This window comes from Panicum hallii, chromosome 3 (genome assembly GCF_002211085.1).
Source record: "Panicum hallii strain FIL2 chromosome 3, PHallii_v3.1, whole genome shotgun sequence".
Taxonomy (NCBI): Eukaryota; Viridiplantae; Streptophyta; class Magnoliopsida; order Poales; family Poaceae; genus Panicum; species Panicum hallii.
Window position 1 is genome coordinate 63,738,097 of NC_038044.1, and position 18,921 is coordinate 63,757,017.

The 18,921-nt window shown below is 46.0% G+C and overlaps 2 protein-coding genes across 5 annotated transcripts; one reads left to right on the forward strand and one right to left on the reverse strand.

Moving 5' to 3' along the window:
• Positions 1 to 1,667: 1,667 nt before the first annotated feature.
• Positions 1,668 to 6,691, forward strand: LOC112886871 (transcription factor bHLH25-like). 4 transcript variants are annotated; one of them, XM_025952887.1, is made up of 4 exons: positions 1,668 to 1,886; positions 2,350 to 3,046; positions 3,750 to 4,130; positions 5,113 to 6,691. In XM_025952887.1, the coding sequence occupies exons 2-4, from the start codon at positions 2,372 to 2,374 to the stop codon at positions 5,212 to 5,214; spliced, it is 1,158 nt and encodes a 385-aa protein (XP_025808672.1). In that variant the 5' UTR covers positions 1,668 to 1,886; positions 2,350 to 2,371; the 3' UTR covers positions 5,215 to 6,691. The 4 variants fall into 4 exon arrangements, with proteins under 4 accessions (XP_025808672.1, XP_025808675.1, XP_025808673.1 ...); XM_025952890.1 differs by having other exon boundaries at positions 1,848 to 1,886; positions 2,043 to 3,046; XM_025952888.1 differs by lacking the exon at positions 1,668 to 1,886 and adding an exon at positions 1,903 to 2,046 and having other exon boundaries at positions 2,170 to 3,046.
• A 2,835-nt stretch (positions 6,692 to 9,526) lies between these two features.
• LOC112886445 (malate dehydrogenase, glyoxysomal) lies at positions 9,527 to 14,678 on the reverse strand. The gene is made up of 9 exons (XM_025952348.1): positions 14,345 to 14,678; positions 13,127 to 13,342; positions 11,924 to 12,238; positions 11,737 to 11,826; positions 11,549 to 11,632; positions 10,646 to 10,681; positions 10,480 to 10,569; positions 10,267 to 10,361; positions 9,527 to 9,816 (listed from the first exon to the last, which is right to left on the reverse strand). The coding sequence occupies exons 1-9, from the start codon at positions 14,435 to 14,437 to the stop codon at positions 9,744 to 9,746; spliced, it is 1,092 nt and encodes a 363-aa protein (XP_025808133.1). The 5' UTR covers positions 14,438 to 14,678; the 3' UTR covers positions 9,527 to 9,743.
• Between the last annotated feature and the right edge of the window lie 4,243 nt (positions 14,679 to 18,921).

Sequence of the window (18,921 nt, forward strand, 5' to 3'; positions counted from 1 at the left end):
GTAACACGTTTGGGCTCTTGTTTAATTTCTGACCACCCACAAATTAAACATGGTGGGGCCACCTATGCTTGCTTGCTTGCTCTGCTAACCAACCAATTAACTCTGCAAAAAAGAAGAAAAAACAAATCTTTGGAGCTGAGAGAGAGATGAACAGACAGATATATAGCTACACATCTATGACGACGGCGCTTTTTTGAAGACGACGGGGCAGACGGCCACCTTCATTTTCCGTCACTTAACTTAGGATCTGTTTGCATTGGATTGGATGGGCTAAAGTTAAGTGCTAAATGTTACCACCTATTAGCATTCATATCTTAATTGCGCTAAAATTTTTGAATTTTGTCCAAAAAGTTTAGACCACCCCAGTAGCATTTCTGTTTGGATGAGCTAGTGCTAAAGTTTAACACTTTTGTATATTAGCATTTGGATCCAAACACCCACCTACTACTGGTGATGTCAATTTATTATTGTTGTTTCGCAGGAGCGAATGCAATAATTCCGATACCGTGTCTGGGTTAGTTATTAACCTTTTTGCACATAGCAATGTACGAAAGAAAAGGTAACTGCCTGTACTGAGGGGTTCAGCTTTCAAATTAGGAATTGAGGCTAGCTATATGTAGATAGGGTATATATCGTGCCTATGGAATTGCAGATGTTCGGTTGCAAAACACACTTGTAAGAACCAACGCAAATATGTACTAATTCTCATCGACTAATTAAAATAAATGTTGATGGTGTAGTCGTACAACTGAGAATAGTTATATTGCTAGCTGTGTTACGTTATTGCGAAAACACAGTTATTAGGCAGGGCACTGTTGTAGTGTTGGGTGATCGATCACCACAGTGCACCAGGCCAGAATCCCAGCATGCGGCATGCTGGCCCTGCGGACTAGTGCAGAATCTGGCTGAGCTGTCCAGCCAGCCGTAGGCCCCAGTCAATATGTAGCAGCTTGAAGAGCAGCGGTTTTCCTATATTCGCGTCGACTAAAAATAGTATTTTGATTTCCACATGTGTGGAAACAAATTTAGTAGTTTAAAGATTTTCAGGGACTCGTCGAACACAACTCAAAAGTGAACAGTAGTTAGTTCACTACTGTTGACATTGAATTAGGAAAAGAAAAGCATGTCGTCGACGTCATATGCAAGTGCCTGCATATAGATGCAGGCAATGCATCGTGCACATGCTGCTAGCTGGTATGAACCCTAGCTAGAAACAGTCACTGAGCCTCCACAATTAACAAGTACAAGGTACAAATCAGTAGCCGAATAAAAAAAACCTGGCTAGCTCCAGTTGACTTGGACCGTGCATCCACGCGCGCGCGCGCGCGCACACACACAATGGTAACATACATACGGCAATGAAAATGTGTTACTTTATGCCGTGCATCGATCTCTCGTATATACAGTGATGAGTGAAATTATTGCTCCAATGCTTTAGCTCCCAGCCTCACACTTCTCTGTGCAGTAGTGTAAAAGAGAGAGCAATATATAAACCCTATGGTGGTACATCATATAATATTTGAATATTTGGAGGGTTAGGCCACACTACAACAGCTGGGAGGAAACTAATATTTTATGTGGAGATGGAGAGAGAGAGAGAGAGAGAGAGAGAGAGAGAGAGAGAGAGAGTTGTGAGGACGAAATCATAGAGGAGGCGAGGGGGGGCATTGACAAGAGAGGCCCGGCATATATGTCCAGCAATACAGAGGGATCCAATCCATATATATCTACCAAACAGCAGAGCAAGATCATTTGAGCACACTCCTCAAACACAGAGGGTCTTTCTCTCTCTGGATGCTAGCTCCAGAGATATGCTGCAGACAGGCATCATATAGCACCAGCCAGAGATTTGGGGAGGGTATATAGCTTTTCTCTTCCATCTGCAGGTACTTCATGGTTGCAAGGCCGGCCAGCATCCATGCATCTCTTCCTAGCTCATCTCGATCTTCTTCTTCTTCTAGGAGTCATGCATCAGCTTTTCTTGTTTGGCCAGCTTGTTCTTGATTTATTGGATTGCTTATTTGTTCTTCAACTGCGCATAGATAGGTGCGCATGCTTCGACTCGCTGACGATCTGTTGCACTGTTGCATGCCGATCTGTCCGGGCACCTGAGTCTGATCCCGGCCTCTAACCTGTGATTGATTGATTGATTGCTTGGCTTTTCTTCAGCTTACCTGGCTACTACACGAAACCACTTGCAGAAGCAGCTTGATTCAGCAGCTTCAGTTGCCTTAATCTTGCTTCTTTTCATCGTCTTCCTCGTTCTTCTCGATTTATATATCTTCCATGCACAAACATAGCATTTCTTGATTTGCTGGTTGATTTCTCGTTCCTGATTTGTTCACGCAGTCAGCAGGGATAGGAAGGATTAATGGATCGACATATGGAGGACTCGAGCACCTTCCTCCAGTGGGCAATGAATCAGCTGCACCATCAACACCCCTCTGCCGCCGCCGCAGCTCCTGCATACCAGGACGGCGCTGGTGCCGGCAGCAGCGGCGGCGCCGGAGATCGGGAAGCTATCTTCCCGTCGCTCCATGCGCTCCGCAGCGGAGCCTGCCAGACCCAGTCCCACTCCCAGCCCGTGGCCGCCAGCGTCCGAGTCCGCGATCTGACCGTGCAGGTGGACCACTTGACCAACAGCTCTAGCTCCGGCGACAGCCCGGGCGCAGGCGGCGCTGCCATGGACCACGACGCGGCCGCCGGGTGGTCCCCCCACACCGCCCGCTCCAGGACCACCGGCCTAGGCGGCGGCAGCAACAGCAGGCCCGTGAGCTGGAACTTCAGCGCCGCGTCGGCGCAGCCAACGTGCGAGAGCGGCGGCGTCGGCGTCGTCGCGCTGCCGGACGCCGCGATGGCCCCGAGGGTGCAACTCGCATCTGCGGGGAGGAGAGGGGGCAGCAACGCGGGGCCCGCTGCCGCTACGGCGGCGGCATCGTCGTCGCCGGGGCCTGTGCAGGACCACATCATCGCGGAGCGGCGGCGGAGGGAGAAGATCAACCAGCGGTTCATCGAGCTCTCCACCGTCATCCCCGGGCTCAAGAAGGTTAGCTCACCATTTCTTTCTTTCTTTTGATGACTGATTCAGCTATCAGCTGCAATGAGATAGCTACTTTCTTTTGTTGATCTCTTCCCCTTCTTCTTGTTAATTATATAATTCGATCGTTCTTCTCCTTGATCTCATCCCTCGCTCCTCTCCTTCTTTATTTCTTTTTTGTCTGTCTTTAATTTCATGCTTGTTTTTAGCCATCGATCTCACCTGCAGGAGTAACGTTTTCAACTTTGTCAGGGCTCTTGGTAAATCTCATGTTGACTATATATTCACCAAGATTGCATGTATATCATCTCGCTCAGCAGAAGTGCATATATATATTTACAGTCACTGTGAGGCAATCATTTATGGACATAGTACAAAGCAAAGTTAGCTAGAATATTAGGTTATTAGCAGCAGAAAAAGTGCAAACATGGAGCATATATTCTTGGTTTCTAGAATAAATTTCAAAGTTAAATTATGCAAGGAAAAATCGAGCTGCAGAAACTAACAACATATAATCTAATACAGTGTTTAAAAGGTTCGTATAATTAATATGTATAAACAAACGAGTAATTATTGTTAAGCCATCACTAGCTTGAATTTAAGCTGATGAGAATTGAGAACAATTAAGAGTGAAAATATGTATTTACTTCAACAGGTCAGTAACAAATTAATTGACTACATTATGATAGATCGAGCTTGTTTACATTTGCAGATGGACAAGGCAACCATTCTTGGGGACGCGGTGAAGTACGTGAGGGAGCTGCAGGAGAAGGTCAAGACCCTCGAGGAGGACGGCGCCCACAGCGCCGGCGGCAGCAGCATCCAGTCGGCGGTGCTCGTGAAGAAGCAGTGCCACCTGCCCGACGACGAGGCCATGGCGAGCAGCAATGGCGCCGCCGCCGGCGGTGTACAGCTGCCGGAGATCGAGGCACGGCTGTCGGAGAAGAGCGTGCTGCTGCGGATCCACTGCTACAACGCGAGGGGGCTGCTGGTGAGGGTGATATCGGAGGTGGAGCAGATGCACCTCTCCATCACCCACACCAACGTCATGCCATTCCCCGCCTCCACCGCCATCATCACCATCACAGCCAAGGCAAGCACATACTCTCGCATCATCATAGATTAATGGCCCTTTGCATATATATGATCTTATTACTATATATACTAGTAAACTGTAGTAAATATCAATCAATTGCACCATGCATGCATATAATTTCTCTCCAGAACAACAACCGACAAGTTAAGATATCTGCATGCAGCAAGCATGTGCATCCATGCACCTAGCTAGCTAGAGCATTTTGACATTATTTAATTTATGGTATTCCTCTATTTAATAACATTTATCGCGTATGGGCAGGTTTTTTTTTTCTCAGGTTACTCCATGCATGCATGGTAGATCTTGAGGGATCGATGGATAACAGTACATGAGAAAAAGAAAATAGACATATATAAAAACGAAATACAATTAATATGTATGTATGAACTGAGACAGCTTTGTGGGATCCATGCATGCTATTTCAATATCTAGGACAAATTAAAAAGAACATGACCGTGTTAAGGACAATTGCACAAGGTGCAATAGACATGTATTTGACATGAGCTGTTAGTTAAAATGTTAGGCTCATTAGGAGTGGATTGGTATGATAAGTCAGCTTGCGAACGCTACTGGAAACGCTACTGAAATTTTGACTTTGCGTGTGCTTTAGTTGAAACGGCAGATAAGAAAAAATGATGTGGGAAAATAATCGATATGTGGAAACTGTCAAAAGGGCGGGTTGATTTTTCATTTAATGTCAAAATTGTATAAAAGCTTCTTTTCACATCTCTTTTGTAAAATGTCAATTTAAGGGGACAATGTGATGCGACTTCAACCAATGCAGTATAATGTAACACTGATACTGTAACCAGGACTTACGAAAAACAGAAAAAAGTTATATGAGGTTACCGTGCTATACCATATTGCTTGCAAAATAATTTTGCATAACCATGTTTATATCTAATCTTCAGAAAAAGTTTGGTGCTTCAGTTTGCATAGCGCATTATTTTGATCAGTTTTTTGCTCAATTGTCTTTCAGGTGGAGGAGGGGTTCACTGCCACGGTAGATGAGATTGTGAGAAGTATTAACTCCGTGCTGCACCAACATTACAGCAGCAGTTCTGAAGAAACAAGAGGATAGAAAAGAAGACTACTGCTAGCGCTAGCTTATTTGCTGGGAAAAGTTAAAAAAAAACTAAGAAGAGGATCACTGCAGCCATGCTTCCCTCCGTCCTTGTGGTGAAGGATATCTAATAATTGAGCACGCAAGACTCTTCATCTGGTGGCATAAAAAACTGAGATGATCAGACATAAACTCATGGTAAGGAATAATTCTGGTCATGCAACACATCACATTCAGCAGGTAAATTATGACCAAAAGATGGCATGCATCAGCTTGTTGATCGATGACGAGGATTTCTCAACCACAAGTTGCAAGTTTTGGTCGAGTCGTACTTGCATGCAGTTGCTCAATCAAAATCACTGATGAGAGAATCAAAATGACCTTTTGCTTCATGTCAAATGAGACACATGTTTGTTTAATATTGCTTTTGCAAGTTGCACTGTTTGCATCAATCCCGACCCTTTCATACATGCACTCGCTTGGTACCAAGAATAATATTTCTTGAAAATACTACATGATTAGATTAGAATAAGGCTAAACAAATCCGATATGATATCGGCCTGATCTTGTCAAATAATTGCGTCGCTTATTTTGAAATATATATATATATATATATCTTAATTTGTTAGTATACGAGTGCAATATAATCTGGTATGCAATCTTCTCTGACTCATGCATGAGTCATGCATCCAAAAAGCTAAGAAAATATACTTCTATCGTATAAAGGTCTGATCCTCACTAAAAGAAAATATTATAAAGGTATATGCATGGTTCAGTACGGTGTTAGTTAGGCGCTCTTTAATTATGTAGCATTTGTTTGAGAGATATCGCGTGATCTGTACAGCACGTACTGAAGATACGGAAGCTCCGGTCAGAGAATTAAAGATCTCTCGATGGAATTGTTTTTTGTGGTGAGATACAGGGAAAGCTGTTGAGATATGCTGTGTAAAGTTGGCACAGTGCTGTTTGCATAAAATGCAACATGTCTTTGGTTGGTATAACAAGCCAAGATCGAAGATAGGATCATCGATCAGGTACTGCAATTGTATTATTATATTCTGCAGTTGTTGCATACCAATACCATATCATGTCATGAATCATGTGTATCTGTAGACATAAATATACGAGATCTGGTTCTAATCCCCCATCAAGGAATAAAGCATGATGATTTATTAGCAACCTTAACGATGATTTCGAGAGATCTGTTGCAAACCTATTGGATTATTTTTTTCGCTGAGGAAGCATCTTGGTGATGAACACTGCACAGCAGCTTCCTTCTACTGGGGACCCGGCCGTCTGGTCATTGCCAGACAAGAAATACTCTAATGAGTAATAAGGGTACAGTACCAAACTGGAGGGACATGGACTAAAAAATTCTGAGTTGGGATCAGTTGGCAGATCATCAGCATATCTCAAGCAACTTTAGCTTTCAACTTTTTTGATCTTCTGAAATAAGAAATTATATATTGTTTTGGTATAAACTAATTTCTGTTTATTTACAGTTTAGTTTAGCTAAAGCTAAGCTAACTGAAAGTATATAGGCAATTGGGCACATGCATGGCTGAAAGCAGCTTTCAATAATTGGTGGATTAGCCATGCTGCCCTGGTATATTTTATTGCCAACAAAAGTTTGTTAATTTGGAGGGTTGCAGGTAGACGCCTTTTCAGTGTTCAGTTGTGACTGGCTGCATGCGTAGCTGACTGTAGACTGTAGTAAAAGGAAGCACCATCATCGTCGTCGTCGTCATCATCATCGTCTCAAAAGAAAAAAAGAAGACGCCCAAGATTAGAGGAAGCACATCGGTCGAAGCTGATCTGCGTCCCAACGAACGAACACGCCCAAGATTAGATCATCGCAGCAAAACGTACTGAATGATTAGATCATCGTGGCAAATAAAACTGAACCTCGCTTTGAGTCATAAATGCAGGGATTAGATCTGGACGCAACAATATCCTCTCCTACTCCAGTTCAGAATGGTTACCTTGCACAAAACCCAATCAGTGGTACCTATTTTTGACTTGAGGGAGTAGTTGGCTGAGTGACAATTAACGACTTACATAAACTTTCAGGTGAAGTTGAAATCTGAATTCTACTGTATGGGTACGCGCTTAATTAATTGCTTAGCATGAATATGCACACACTAACACACAACAAAAGAAAAACTTGAAGCTACTTCAAAAAGAAAACTTCAACTAGAGTTGCCTCTTGTATGCCCATACCACAAAGCCAATATCATCATCCAGTGGTCATCTGCAGTTGGTTTGATATTAGGGGCGGATCCAACGTGGGGTTGGAGGGTGGGAAGGAGCTTAATGGTTTTGGATCGGAGGTTGAAGAACGAAAAATCAGACCCCAATTTTCATTTTCTGGATCCGCCCCTATTTGATACCCAGCCCAGCATAGATGAGCATAATTGTACGAGTTAGCTCGATCATCATGCACACGAATCCCCAATCCCGTGACGGGTTTCATGTGACTAATTAAGGCAGTGAAGCTCCCAGTCCCAGCCATTAGAAAATCCAAGCTTCTGTGACTGAACTCAACCACTTGCCCTGCCTGCATGTTCCCTATGGCGACGCCGTTCATCCTCGATCTCGGGTTGTTTATTGGGTTGCCGCCGCCATTAAAGGTTCTTGCTGCGACGCATGAAAGCTTTGCTTTGGATCGAGCACGTGCGAGACATAGTACAGTGATCTCCGATCCGGCCCCAAAGGAGTAATAACCTCTGCCAGGATAACATTGTTTTCTTCCCTGCATTGCATCGTGGAAGCAACAGCGCTGCATGCTAAACATGTATACCAACCACCCATCTCCAGTGGTTGGGTCTCACCATCATTACTACATTGAGCAGTAACAATCTGCAGATTCAAACTGCGGCTTAATTTACGGCAGTACAGCTTTGATCGCCGTTGGTGCTGCGGTACTTCTGTCAGGTTCAGCACAACAAATGTCAGCAATACGCACTTCACGGGTCAACTCGCCCCCTGGGCATTATTGCTTTTCAAAAAGAAAAAAATTGTCAACGAAAAAAATAGGTAGAAACCAGATGTGTGGAAAAAAAAAGCACCAGCCCCCGAATCTCCATCTTAACCGTTACGGTATTTTCTGTAACCTTACAGACAGCCTGGCTGCCCGATGCATCCACTCTTCCAAACCCTGGGTGAACAACACTCTTGCCTTTGTATGCTTCATCGCCAACAACATGGCCTCTGCCGTCTTCTCGACTTACATGCCCTTTCTATCATGCACGCATGCATATAGTTTGTGTGTGCTTATTATTAACTTTGTGTAGATTACGTGGCCCTGCGAGTTACCGTTATAACAGCGCTTGTGCCGTATTGCTTCTGGGGGTCAATACGCACGCTACGTATCGACTTCAGTACGTAAGATTGCCCTCTTTGGTTTCACGGTCACTGTTGCAATATATTATGCAGATGAGGTGGGTGTAATTGATTCTTCCTACTCCTACGTATCCCTTACATTTTTGGATACTCATGCAGATTTTAAGCATTATATTCAGGAACGGATCTAGCTAGCGTGGGGTAGGAGGGGGCGGGGGCCTGGAGTCCGCCTACCCATGCAGCCGATGAAGCCCCCTAACAATTTTCAGCCATAGACGAAGAAGAAAGAAAGGAAGAGGAAGAAGAAAGAAAAAGAGAGGAGGAGGAAGAAGAAGAAATAAAACCTTCTAAATTGAACTTTTAGATCCGCCACAGCATACTACCATGGCGCACCGTCCTTGGGTCATGCGCTACGCGACTGGTGTGGTGGTGTATGATGTGATGTACGCTACGCGAGCTTGAGTTATATGAGAAATAAAAGTTAAATCCTAGTTATTATTATTTCACGTTGAGCAAGGCATTTTACATTGTTTGTGGCTGCGATGCATGCAATCTTTGCTTTGGATCGAGCCCATCCTCCAGCCCGAGGATCGTAGTAATAACCTTTGCCAGGATAACATTGTTTTCTTCCTGCATTGCATCGTGAAAGCAACACCCCTGCATGCTAAACATGTATACAAACCACCATCGATCTCCAGTCACATCATCTAGTTGGGCCTCACCATCATTGCTACACAGATTCAAACTGTACCAGAGCCACGCTGTCCGTCATGAAACAAGATCACTCACCTATCCTTGTTGCCAGGAAATGAAAGCAACAGCGCTGCCAACATACAAACCCATCACACCGAGCAATCAGTGTACAAGTTCTCTTCTCTTTTTTTCCTTTTCTCTAATGACGATACAGATCTCGTCACAAGATTGAGATCATACAGTCCATCTGATACCGTAAATATATAGGGCAACATTCAGACATCAGAGACCCATCTGTTCAGAAGCAACTTTTATTACCAGATTTTCCTTTCCCCCCGTTTTTTTTTTGCGATCACAGATTTATCCTAGCTTTTTAGTACAGCCGTGTAGATTATTCATTCACGCCATGTACACAGTTTTACAGAGAGATTACAATACAATGGTTTCCAGGAAGCCAAAACACAGCACATCTTTCTCTATGTTGGGGTTGGACATTTGCTAGATGGCCGGCCTCACTTGTTGATGAAAGAGACGCCCTTCTGGATACTCTGGGCCAGCTCTTTCTTTGCATTCTCCAGACCAGCTCTGCATGATAGTAATGTGTGAAAAAGATGAAATGATGTAGGTCATCAGTAGAACTCCAGGATTATCAATAACAATCGTGGTGGTCCTAATACAGCATTTTAAGTATGGCATGATGAAACAGAGGTTTGAATCTAATCTGGCACTGATTCGATTCTGAGCCATGCATTCTAGTATATGTGTTACTGAAGCCGTAGGTCCATGTCCAGCTGAGAAGAATGCATGAAACTGTCTTATTGTCACATCTACTACGACATGAAAGGTCAATCATGATTCACGAAGAGTAATGTGAACATGCAAGATGAACTTGGTGTTCTAAACAAAGCTCAGCCAAACGAAATTTGCTGTGGCAGTTATCTGCCGCTGGTGTTGGCTGATAGATAGAGAATATCTAGCTCAAATGCATGCTGCAAACAGGAATACTTTAAAGTTCGGAAAGTGGAGGGTGCAGACCTTTCAAACTCATTCAACAGCCCAAGTGGCAAAATTTCCTCAACACCAGAGCGCCCTAACCGAACTTTGGATGCAAAGAAAGGTAGCTCCGTCACCTTTAACCACAAGACAAGGAAAACAGAATTCGCAAATCAGAAATACTCCACTATTCAATGAAGATGGTTAAAACAGAAATTGAATCATGATAATATTCAGTATACACAGAAGAAGAACCTGAGAAGCTACATAAGAGCACTCCACTATTCCAGCATCGCCACGCAATCCTCTTAGGCAAGCATCTGCAAATTTAGCAGCCGCATATGCCTACAAAGCAAGTTTCAGTGTTAACTGAAGCAGCACTACAAACTACAAACTGTGGACACAAGTGGCAGAAACAAACCATTGAAAGAGTTGCTGATCCTGCTCCCGCTTTAGCCTGAGATATATAGGGAGTACGATGAAACCAAAAGGAAAAAAAAAAGAATTTTTAGGATTAACTGAATGACAGTCAAGAACAGAACTATTTATGAGAAAAGTATGAGAACGTCACCTAATTAAAACGCATGTAAACAACTAGTACCACCAAAACCTAGTACCTTGCATATGGGTGAAAAGGATCATGTTGTCAACATCATGAAGATGCCATTGATATGCATATAAGCACCTAATTAGTCTTTTATATAATACTAGCAAATATGCCCGTGCGTTGCTACGGACGAAACCATATAAATATATTGATTAGCATACTATAATACTAAAGGTGATTTTATAAAAATATAATATATTATACAGCATCTTATAGTACTTTTTTATTATCATTAAAATAGTAATAATCTAGTATGTGTTGGTCCAGGACTTCAGTTTTTCCCAGTTTTACTCGCCAAGCGCTAATTCTATATGGTTCGGACCCTTAGCTCAACATACGGCCTGATTTCTGATTTTGATTCGATCTTTTTTCATCCATGGACCCACCATCATCATGAGGCCCACCAAATCGGATGAAAGCCAATGACGGACCAAGGAAACAGTCCTCTCTTTAGAAATAGGTAAAGATAAGGACCGTCTAGACGTTCACATATCCATTTTACTAGTGATCTGACTCTTATACTCTCAAAATTAAGCATGCGGATTCTTTTTCAGATACGTTAATCGTAGAACCAAAAAGATGAAACCAGAATGCATGAATCTAATGGGTCAGATGAATGTTGAACCGATATACAGGGCTGAGCAAATGCATAAGGGGCTTATGCAGTTCACATTCTTTTCTCCTTGTTTATAAGAGATGCAGCAAGGAAAAGCATACCTCAACTACTTCTGTCCCACCATTCTGTATGCGAGAAGTGAGGTGATTAACCTCTTCTGAAGTGAATGAGCAGGCAGGATTCACCTATGTATAAAATAAAATAAGGTGAAAATTGAAATTGATACTCTCCTATTTCCAGACTGATTACAAAGTCAAGAATTTTGCATCACTTCAAAATTACTCCTAACCTGTGAAAGGAGTGGTAATATCGTAACTCCAGCATGCCCACCAATGACAGGAACATTGACTTCTCTGGGATCAAGTCCAAGAACCTCTCCCTGTAAACAGGGAAGGGGAATCAAAAAACTGGCAATACAGAAATTAGTATCAAATAATGAACCATGGCAAACTCTGTTTATGATTTGAAGTGCATACCACAAAAGTGTTGGCTCTCACTACATCAAGTGTTGTAACCCCCAAAAGGCGCTTGGGATCATATGTCCCAGCTTTCTTGAAAACTTCAGCAGCAATTGGAACGGTAGAATTGACAGGATTACTGATCACATTCACAATCGCCTTGGGGCAGCATTTTGCAATTCCCTCGCAAAGAGTACGGACGATTCCAGCATTGATGTTAAACAGATCATCCCTTGTCATCCCAGGTTTCCGAGGGACACCAGCAGGAATTATCACAAGATCCATCCCAGTTAGAGCATTTTCCAACTGTGGCTGACCCAAGAACCCACGCACCTGTATAGAATTTCAAACCTAAGTAATTACATCCAATGATCAATCTAACATTTATGATCCATGAAACAAATGGATAGCAGAACAAATGGCAAAGACATTCAAGAACATCTCAGAACTGAAGAAACTGAAATCCAATGATAGTTCCACACTTGTTAGGAAAACTGCAAGTAGGATGTTGTCTTTGACAAGGCAATAATCCACTCTTCTATGCAGATTCTGTTCCGGGCCACACAATGGACTTGCTTCTAGGCGTTGTTACAAAAGGGGAGGAGCACGACGGGGACAATATGCGTACTGCATGCCGCCTTGCCAGGAATGAATGGAAGTTTAGCAATAGAATCGTGTTTAATAATGAACTTTTTCATATTGTTGAGCCTCTATTGTTCAGAGGTGGTTACTGGCTATGTGGTAGATGGAGTCTACATCATATCAAAAGCTTTGTAATAAGAGACAGCTCTATATATCTTCGGATGTAGCGGCTGGGATTTGTTACACCATAATCTAAAAAGGTAACGATATAAGTTGAGATTTAAACAATTATCAGTTTATCACTGAATGTTCAGGACGTCAGCTACTAAGTCTCTTCCAAGGTTTTCAGTAGAAATTTTGATATGACATGATTTATACAACTCAAACTTACATTTTGTTTCTTGAGCTAAAAAAATTATAAACAGCAAGCTGGTTTATGCGGAACTGCTTCATTTTAGTCACAAGTACAGTATAAAAGGACTATGTGCCAAACTTTATATCCTCTAAATTTTAATCTAAGTCTTAAAGGCCTACTAGCATAGTAGCATGGAACTATGGTGGCAATCTGTCTTCTGAATCAAATTATCAGAATCTCTTAAAATGATTTCAAATAAAGATGGGATACACGCAATGGCATACCACAGCACCAGTATTCATGTGGCTAATGTCAGCTGTGACACCAGGTGTGTTGACGACATCGTATAGATGGAGCACCGAAACGAGAGGGTTCATCTTCATCAGTAGCGCGAGTGGCTGCCCGATTCCACCAGCTGCACCCAAGATCGCGACTTTGAAGCCTGGCGCCGCCCCTTTTGCACGGCAATTGGATCCCATCAGGAGGGGTACCTCCTCCATCTTCAAAACAAATCAACAGTAGAAAAGTTAGCAGAGAGTGAAAACAGAGCCCAGAAAAGATAGCAGCACATCAATTACAATTTTTTAGCTTCCAACCACCACAGTTGAGCCTCGATTTGAGTCTGAAGGTAGAAACTTGTAGCCAGTATTAATGTATTATATCAGATATAATTATCAGGGCGACTAATTTGAACACAATTGTAAAATCCCTAGACAGGTCGTAGGCAATCAGTATACAGGTATCAGAAAGGAGTAGCTTGGGTTCATCACCAGAATCAAGTCATGTTCGTTAAAAGCGTGTGTCATATGTGGTTGATCAGGTACTGTCATTTAACTATCCACAGTTAAGCAGAAAAACTTTGGATTGCTGTAATTGGAATGATGGTATTTGCTACCAGAGTGAAACAGATTCTGCAATTTTATCAGCATTGCGCCCCTTTACGCACACAAATCATTCACCCACAGTTCAGTACACATGCGAGAGCAATGGTACAAGGCATGATGCAGCAAACACCGTGCAGTTTATTCTACATTTGGCAGTACACACATTCGGGACATCAACTGAATCAGCATCCCGAGCAGCAATTTATTACTGGCACTTCAGGAAACAGAAGAGATGCCCCCAATTTTGGCACAAACGAAAGCCTGGTGGGCAGGCAACCCCAATCGACGAAAGATCCTAGACAGTGTTTGTACTCGGCTCCCCAGAAAAAAAGGAGCCTCCTTTGATGCCAAGGTCCCAGCTTGCGGGAGCGGCGGCCGCCTTCGCCGCGGCAAATGAGCCCCTTGACCTTTGGGGCTGGTCGGAGCTTGGTTCTCCAAGAACCCCGAATTCACAGCGAAAGCTGGGCAACTAGGAGTTTATCGTATAGAGACGCAAAGGGCAGCCGGAGGCGAAGCGAATCCAAGCAAAGCGCCATCGGTCCCTGATCCGGAGGACCCCGGGCAAATCAGACGAAGCGTAGAGTGGCCGAAGGAAGAAGGGAGAGCGTGGTGACGAACCTGACGGTGAGAGGATGCGTGTTGCGGGCGCAGGTGGGATGCGAGCGTGGCCATCCGCCTGGCCGCGGCCCCTTGCTGCTGCTGCTGCTCCATAGTTGCCTCTGGCTATGCCTTGGAGTTGCAGACTTGCAGAGAGAGGGAGGGAGGGAGGGAGAGTCGGGGATGAGAGGAATAGGAAGACCGGAAGAGGGGGTTCGTTGCAAAAGGCAGGTGGGTGTTTGGTTCGCGGTCGCGGGACGATGCGTGCACGTTTCCGATCGAGTTCGCTGTGCCTGCCGTATGGGCAGGAAGGCGGGCGGCGCTGTGTGCGATGACGATGACGATGGCGACGATGAAGAGAGGAGTCTGGTCTTGGGAGTCCGCACGAACACGATGCCCATCTGCAGCCTCTCTCTTTTTTTTGTCTGGGACTCTTTTTTGCCTATATTTCTTATACCATGAACAAATATATAGAACCATTTGCAGGCCCTATTTGCTTTAGCTTGCAGACTGCGCATTGCAATTTTGTGCAGACTGAAACAAATATTGAAACCAGATTCAGACAATCCACTGCACGGGCCAGATCGGCATGTACAATCCAGCTGCAGTCCATATCATGCAAGCAGTGGCCTCAACCAGCACCCTTCCTTCTCTTTGTTGGGCTACCAAACCTGTAATCCAAGGATGATTATGAGAAGCGTGCCCCTGCTTAGCATGATACTGAACTTCGGGTGGTGGTAATTTTACTTGTAGCTCCTAAGAATTTCCAGCAGCAACATACTATACTGCTTTCAGTTGCAGCATTATGGGCTTATGGCCAGAATCACAACTGAACTAGATCAAGTTTGCGGTTCTCCGCACGGCCCATACGCCCACCTGGTTTGTGGGCCCGTCGACCGGATGAATCATTCACGGGGCCTCCAATCGGCCCAGCAGGCAACCCTCCGGGCCGTGCCGGTGCGCAGGAAACCTATATATATATATCCTCTGGGAGATTTTTTCCAACTTAACTTCCAATGTTTAAGATTCATGCGAGAGCTGCAGGCTGTCGGATCCTCTCCTCCTCCTCCTCCTTTCAGCATGGGCAAGCGGGAGGTGGGGGGAGCGGATCGCTGCCGGCGGGGGTGGTGGTCGAAGCCGGCAGCGAGGTTAGGGTTCCGGGATTGCGAGCTCCAATGGTCGCCAACGTTAGAAGAGAAGGTGGGGGGCAGGAGGAATCGACCGGCGGTGGTGCGTGGGCGGGAGGCGAGGCGGCGGAGTGCCGCCAGCCGGGGTGGTGGTTGCCGGCGGCCGGGCCAGGTCCCCGGACGGGGGTGTGATGTCAGCAAGTTTAGGGGAGGATGGGGATGCGCCGGCGGCGGGTGAAGGGAGGGCGGCGTGGCACAGCGATATCAGCGCCGCCGGCCGGAGTAGCGGAGGAGGCAGTCAGGATGGGGAAGAAGATGAGACGTTGTGGGTCTAATGGGCTGGAAGACGAGACGTCGTGAGCCTAATGGGCTGGAAGATGGAGTCGCTATCCATCTTCCGGAAGGGACCCCCGCCGGCATGCCGTCGTGCCGCCCCGTCCGGCCATTGATCGCATTGTTGGCGCGGTGATCTTTGTCTTGTGCCGATCGCCGGCGGGGGCGGGTACGGTGGTCCTGGCGGGCGGCTGCGGAAGCCGATCCATCGAGGTCGGATGCAACGTACATGTACGCTACCTACCGGAGCAGAGTGACACTGCATGCTAGTCGGCAACGTATATGCACAGGTAATACTTTATGCATTGCATAAAAAAAAACTACAGTGGTTGTGCATCCACCGACCACCACCGGCAGCGGCTTGTTCTTTTATTATACACAATCGGTGTCTGAATTTTTGTCAAATGGTTATTATACACAATCAGTGTCTGAATTTTTGTCAAATGGTTCTTCCGTATCTCTTGATCTGATTTAATCTTTTTCTTCTAATGGTTGGCCATTCAGAATCGTTGTAGTGTCCGCCACTCAAACCAGATGGAATGACACCGGCAATGATGGGTGTGAACAGTACAGATAATGAACTCCACTGCCAACACGATGCAAGGGCGAGCCTCCAACAATGGCTCCAATGTTGCACCAGAGACCCCAGCGAAAGAACTCCCGCGTTACCCTTCCCTGACGACGGTTCAGATCGGCGATGGCGAAAGTGCGCCCGATACTACTCTGGCCGAAACCTTTCCAGCGCTTTTCTCACACTGTGTACAAGATACCAGCACCGTTCGCGCTCCTCTATCACGGCAGGTTGAACACCCGTGCCCACCTTTATCACAGACATACCAAACCTCTGGACGAGTCATGGTGCGAACGCTGCCACGGGGTGCTAGAAACTGATGAGCACATCTTCAATGGATGCAGCACTGTCTTGGGAGTCTTGGGGCGCCTACACATCTGCATCAAAGGTGACAGTTTCAGAAGGTCTTGGAAAATTGTTATGGCAACTGCTCTTCCGGAGGCTGTCCACGTTGACATGATTCTGCTGATTCTATGGCACATCTGGAATGGTCTTATCTTTGAACATCAAGATCTCTCCCCAGTGGATGTCCTACGCAAGACTCTCAAAGATATAAACGCTTGGAGCTACCGCTATAAGAAGCTACAAGCGTAGGTGCAAGCATGGCGTGAGTGGCTAGAAAACTGTATTATTTCCTGACTTCTTCCCTTTCTCTCTTTCTCAAACCTTGTAACACCCTAATTTTTGCAAAGTACAAAAATAATTGGAATGGCATGGTAGGTTAAAGGGTTGCATGATTTTTGATAAGCAATTTTCTTAAAGTATAAAATAAATGTAGGGAAAATATATGTCATGCGCATTCATGCTCTTTGCATTGTTTCCTTGGTTGTAGTTCATTTGGATTTAAGTTTGAATTCAATTTCTTGATTCAAATTCAAAAATAATTGTGCTTCTTCTTTCTTTTTCCCTCTCCCTCTCTTCTCCTTTGGGCCCAGCCCAGCCGGCCCCTCAGCCTCCCTCCTTCCCATTTTTTTTCCCCGGCACACGCGGCCCGCTTCCCCCTGGCCGGCCCAGCCGTTCGCGGCCTTCTCCTCTCCTCCCTCCTTTCTCCTGCGCGCGCGGCCCGCTCCCCCTGGTAGCCCAGCCGCGGCCCTCTCTCTCTTCCCCCTTCTTTCTCTTCCGAGCGCGCGGCCCACCAACCTTTCACGCCCCCGGCCCGATCCGCTCGCTCCCTCCCCTCCTTCCCTCTCTGGCGCGTGGGTCCCGCCGGTCGGTTCCTCCTTCCCCGCACCGACCGGGACTCTGTTCCGAGCCCGAGCTCGACCGCCCCTCCGCGCCGTCTCCGCCTCGGGCCCGCACGCCCAGGCGCTCGCGGCCGCCCCCTACTTAAGCCGCCGCCCCCGTGCCCTGTCCTCCACGCCGCAGCCGCCACCCCCGCCCTAACCCTAGCAGCTGCGCCCGCCGCCGCCGCCGCCATTGCCGCCCGTGTCTCGGGCCGTCGCCGCGCCGCCGCTTCCTTGCTCCCCGCCGTCGCACGAGCCGTCCCGAAGCACCGCGTGGTGGTGAAGACCCCCTGCCGCCTCTCCTTTTCCTCCCTCCCGCTCCCCCGCGCCCGCACGGCCGTCACCGACGCCCCGCGCCACCCCTCGCCGCCGGCCGCCGCGCACGGCCGCCGCCTCTCCCTCTCCTTACCCTAAATCAGTTCCCCTCGCTCCCCTCTCTCTCCCCGACCAAATCCCGTCCCGAATGGTCGCCGGAGACGCGAGATCGCGTATCTCCGGCGAGTCTCCGCCGCTCGGGTCGCCGCCGGCGACCCCCCCCCCCTCCGCCGCTCGAGCCCGCTCGCCCCCCTGGCTGTTGGATCTTGATCCAACGGCCCAGATCCGCTTAGCCGCGAGTCGAAACAGATCGCGTACCGGTCAACCGCGCCTATTTTGCAAATAAGCCCTTAAGTTTCCCCGAAATCAACCCGCCATCCTTTCCAGCTCAAAAGTATTTGCAGTTTCGTCCTTTTTCTTCTGTTTAGACCCCTGAGGTTTTTCAAAATCGAACCCGCCGTCCAATATCTCTCGGTTTTGCAATCTAACCCCTCTGTCTAGGGTTTAATTACGATCTAGCCCCTGGTTTCTCTGTTTTAGGTCCTTTTAGATCCAAATCTTCGCAGATAAGCCCCTGGAACCCCGTTTTAACCCTAACTTCTTCGTTTTAACTCCGATTTCATCGATTCTTGCGCTCACGCGATTCTTACGACTTGTACAATGTTTTTAAAATATTATCTTGTTCTGTTTTCAATGATTGGTGTACTGTTCTTATTTTATTTTGTTTGCTTGTTTGTATGGGCTTGTGTGCGACGTTAGACGGTGCGCAGTTCGAGGATCCGCAGGGGCAAGACTTTGAAGATTTTCCTGAGCAGCAGCAGTTTGCTAACGAAGGCAAGTGGTCCTTGATCATGTTTCCGTCCTATTAATATCACAATTGCACCTTTACTCTTATTGCATGCATGTGTCTAGAATATGATGGAACCCAATTAAGGATATGACTAGATTTTATTTAACTTCCTTGTTTAAACCTGGGTTTGTTTTATTTATGTTATAGCTACGCTAGTTGCTTATTAATAGTTTTTGGAT

Bases quoted from the DNA above. Each gene is read 5' to 3' on its own strand.
- LOC112886871 (XM_025952887.1), top strand. From the start codon at position 2,372: ATGGATCGACATATGGAGGACTCGAGCACCTTCCTCCAGTGGGCAATG. The intron at 3,047-3,749 runs GTTAGCTCACCA...TTACATTTGCAG, and splicing joins TCATCCCCGGGCTCAAGAAG to ATGGACAAGGCAACCATTCT. The intron at 4,131-5,112 runs GCAAGCACATAC...ATTGTCTTTCAG, and splicing joins TCATCACCATCACAGCCAAG to GTGGAGGAGGGGTTCACTGC.
- LOC112886445 (XM_025952348.1), bottom strand. From the start codon at position 14,437: ATGGAGCAGCAGCAGCAGCAAGGGGCCGCGGCCAGGCGGATGGCCACG. The intron at 11,827-11,923 runs GTATGCACTTCA...CCCTGTTTACAG, and splicing joins TGAGAGCCAACACTTTTGTG to GGAGAGGTTCTTGGACTTGA. The intron at 10,570-10,645 runs GTTTGTTTCTGC...CTTGCTTTGTAG, and splicing joins GATCAGCAACTCTTTCAATG to GCATATGCGGCTGCTAAATT.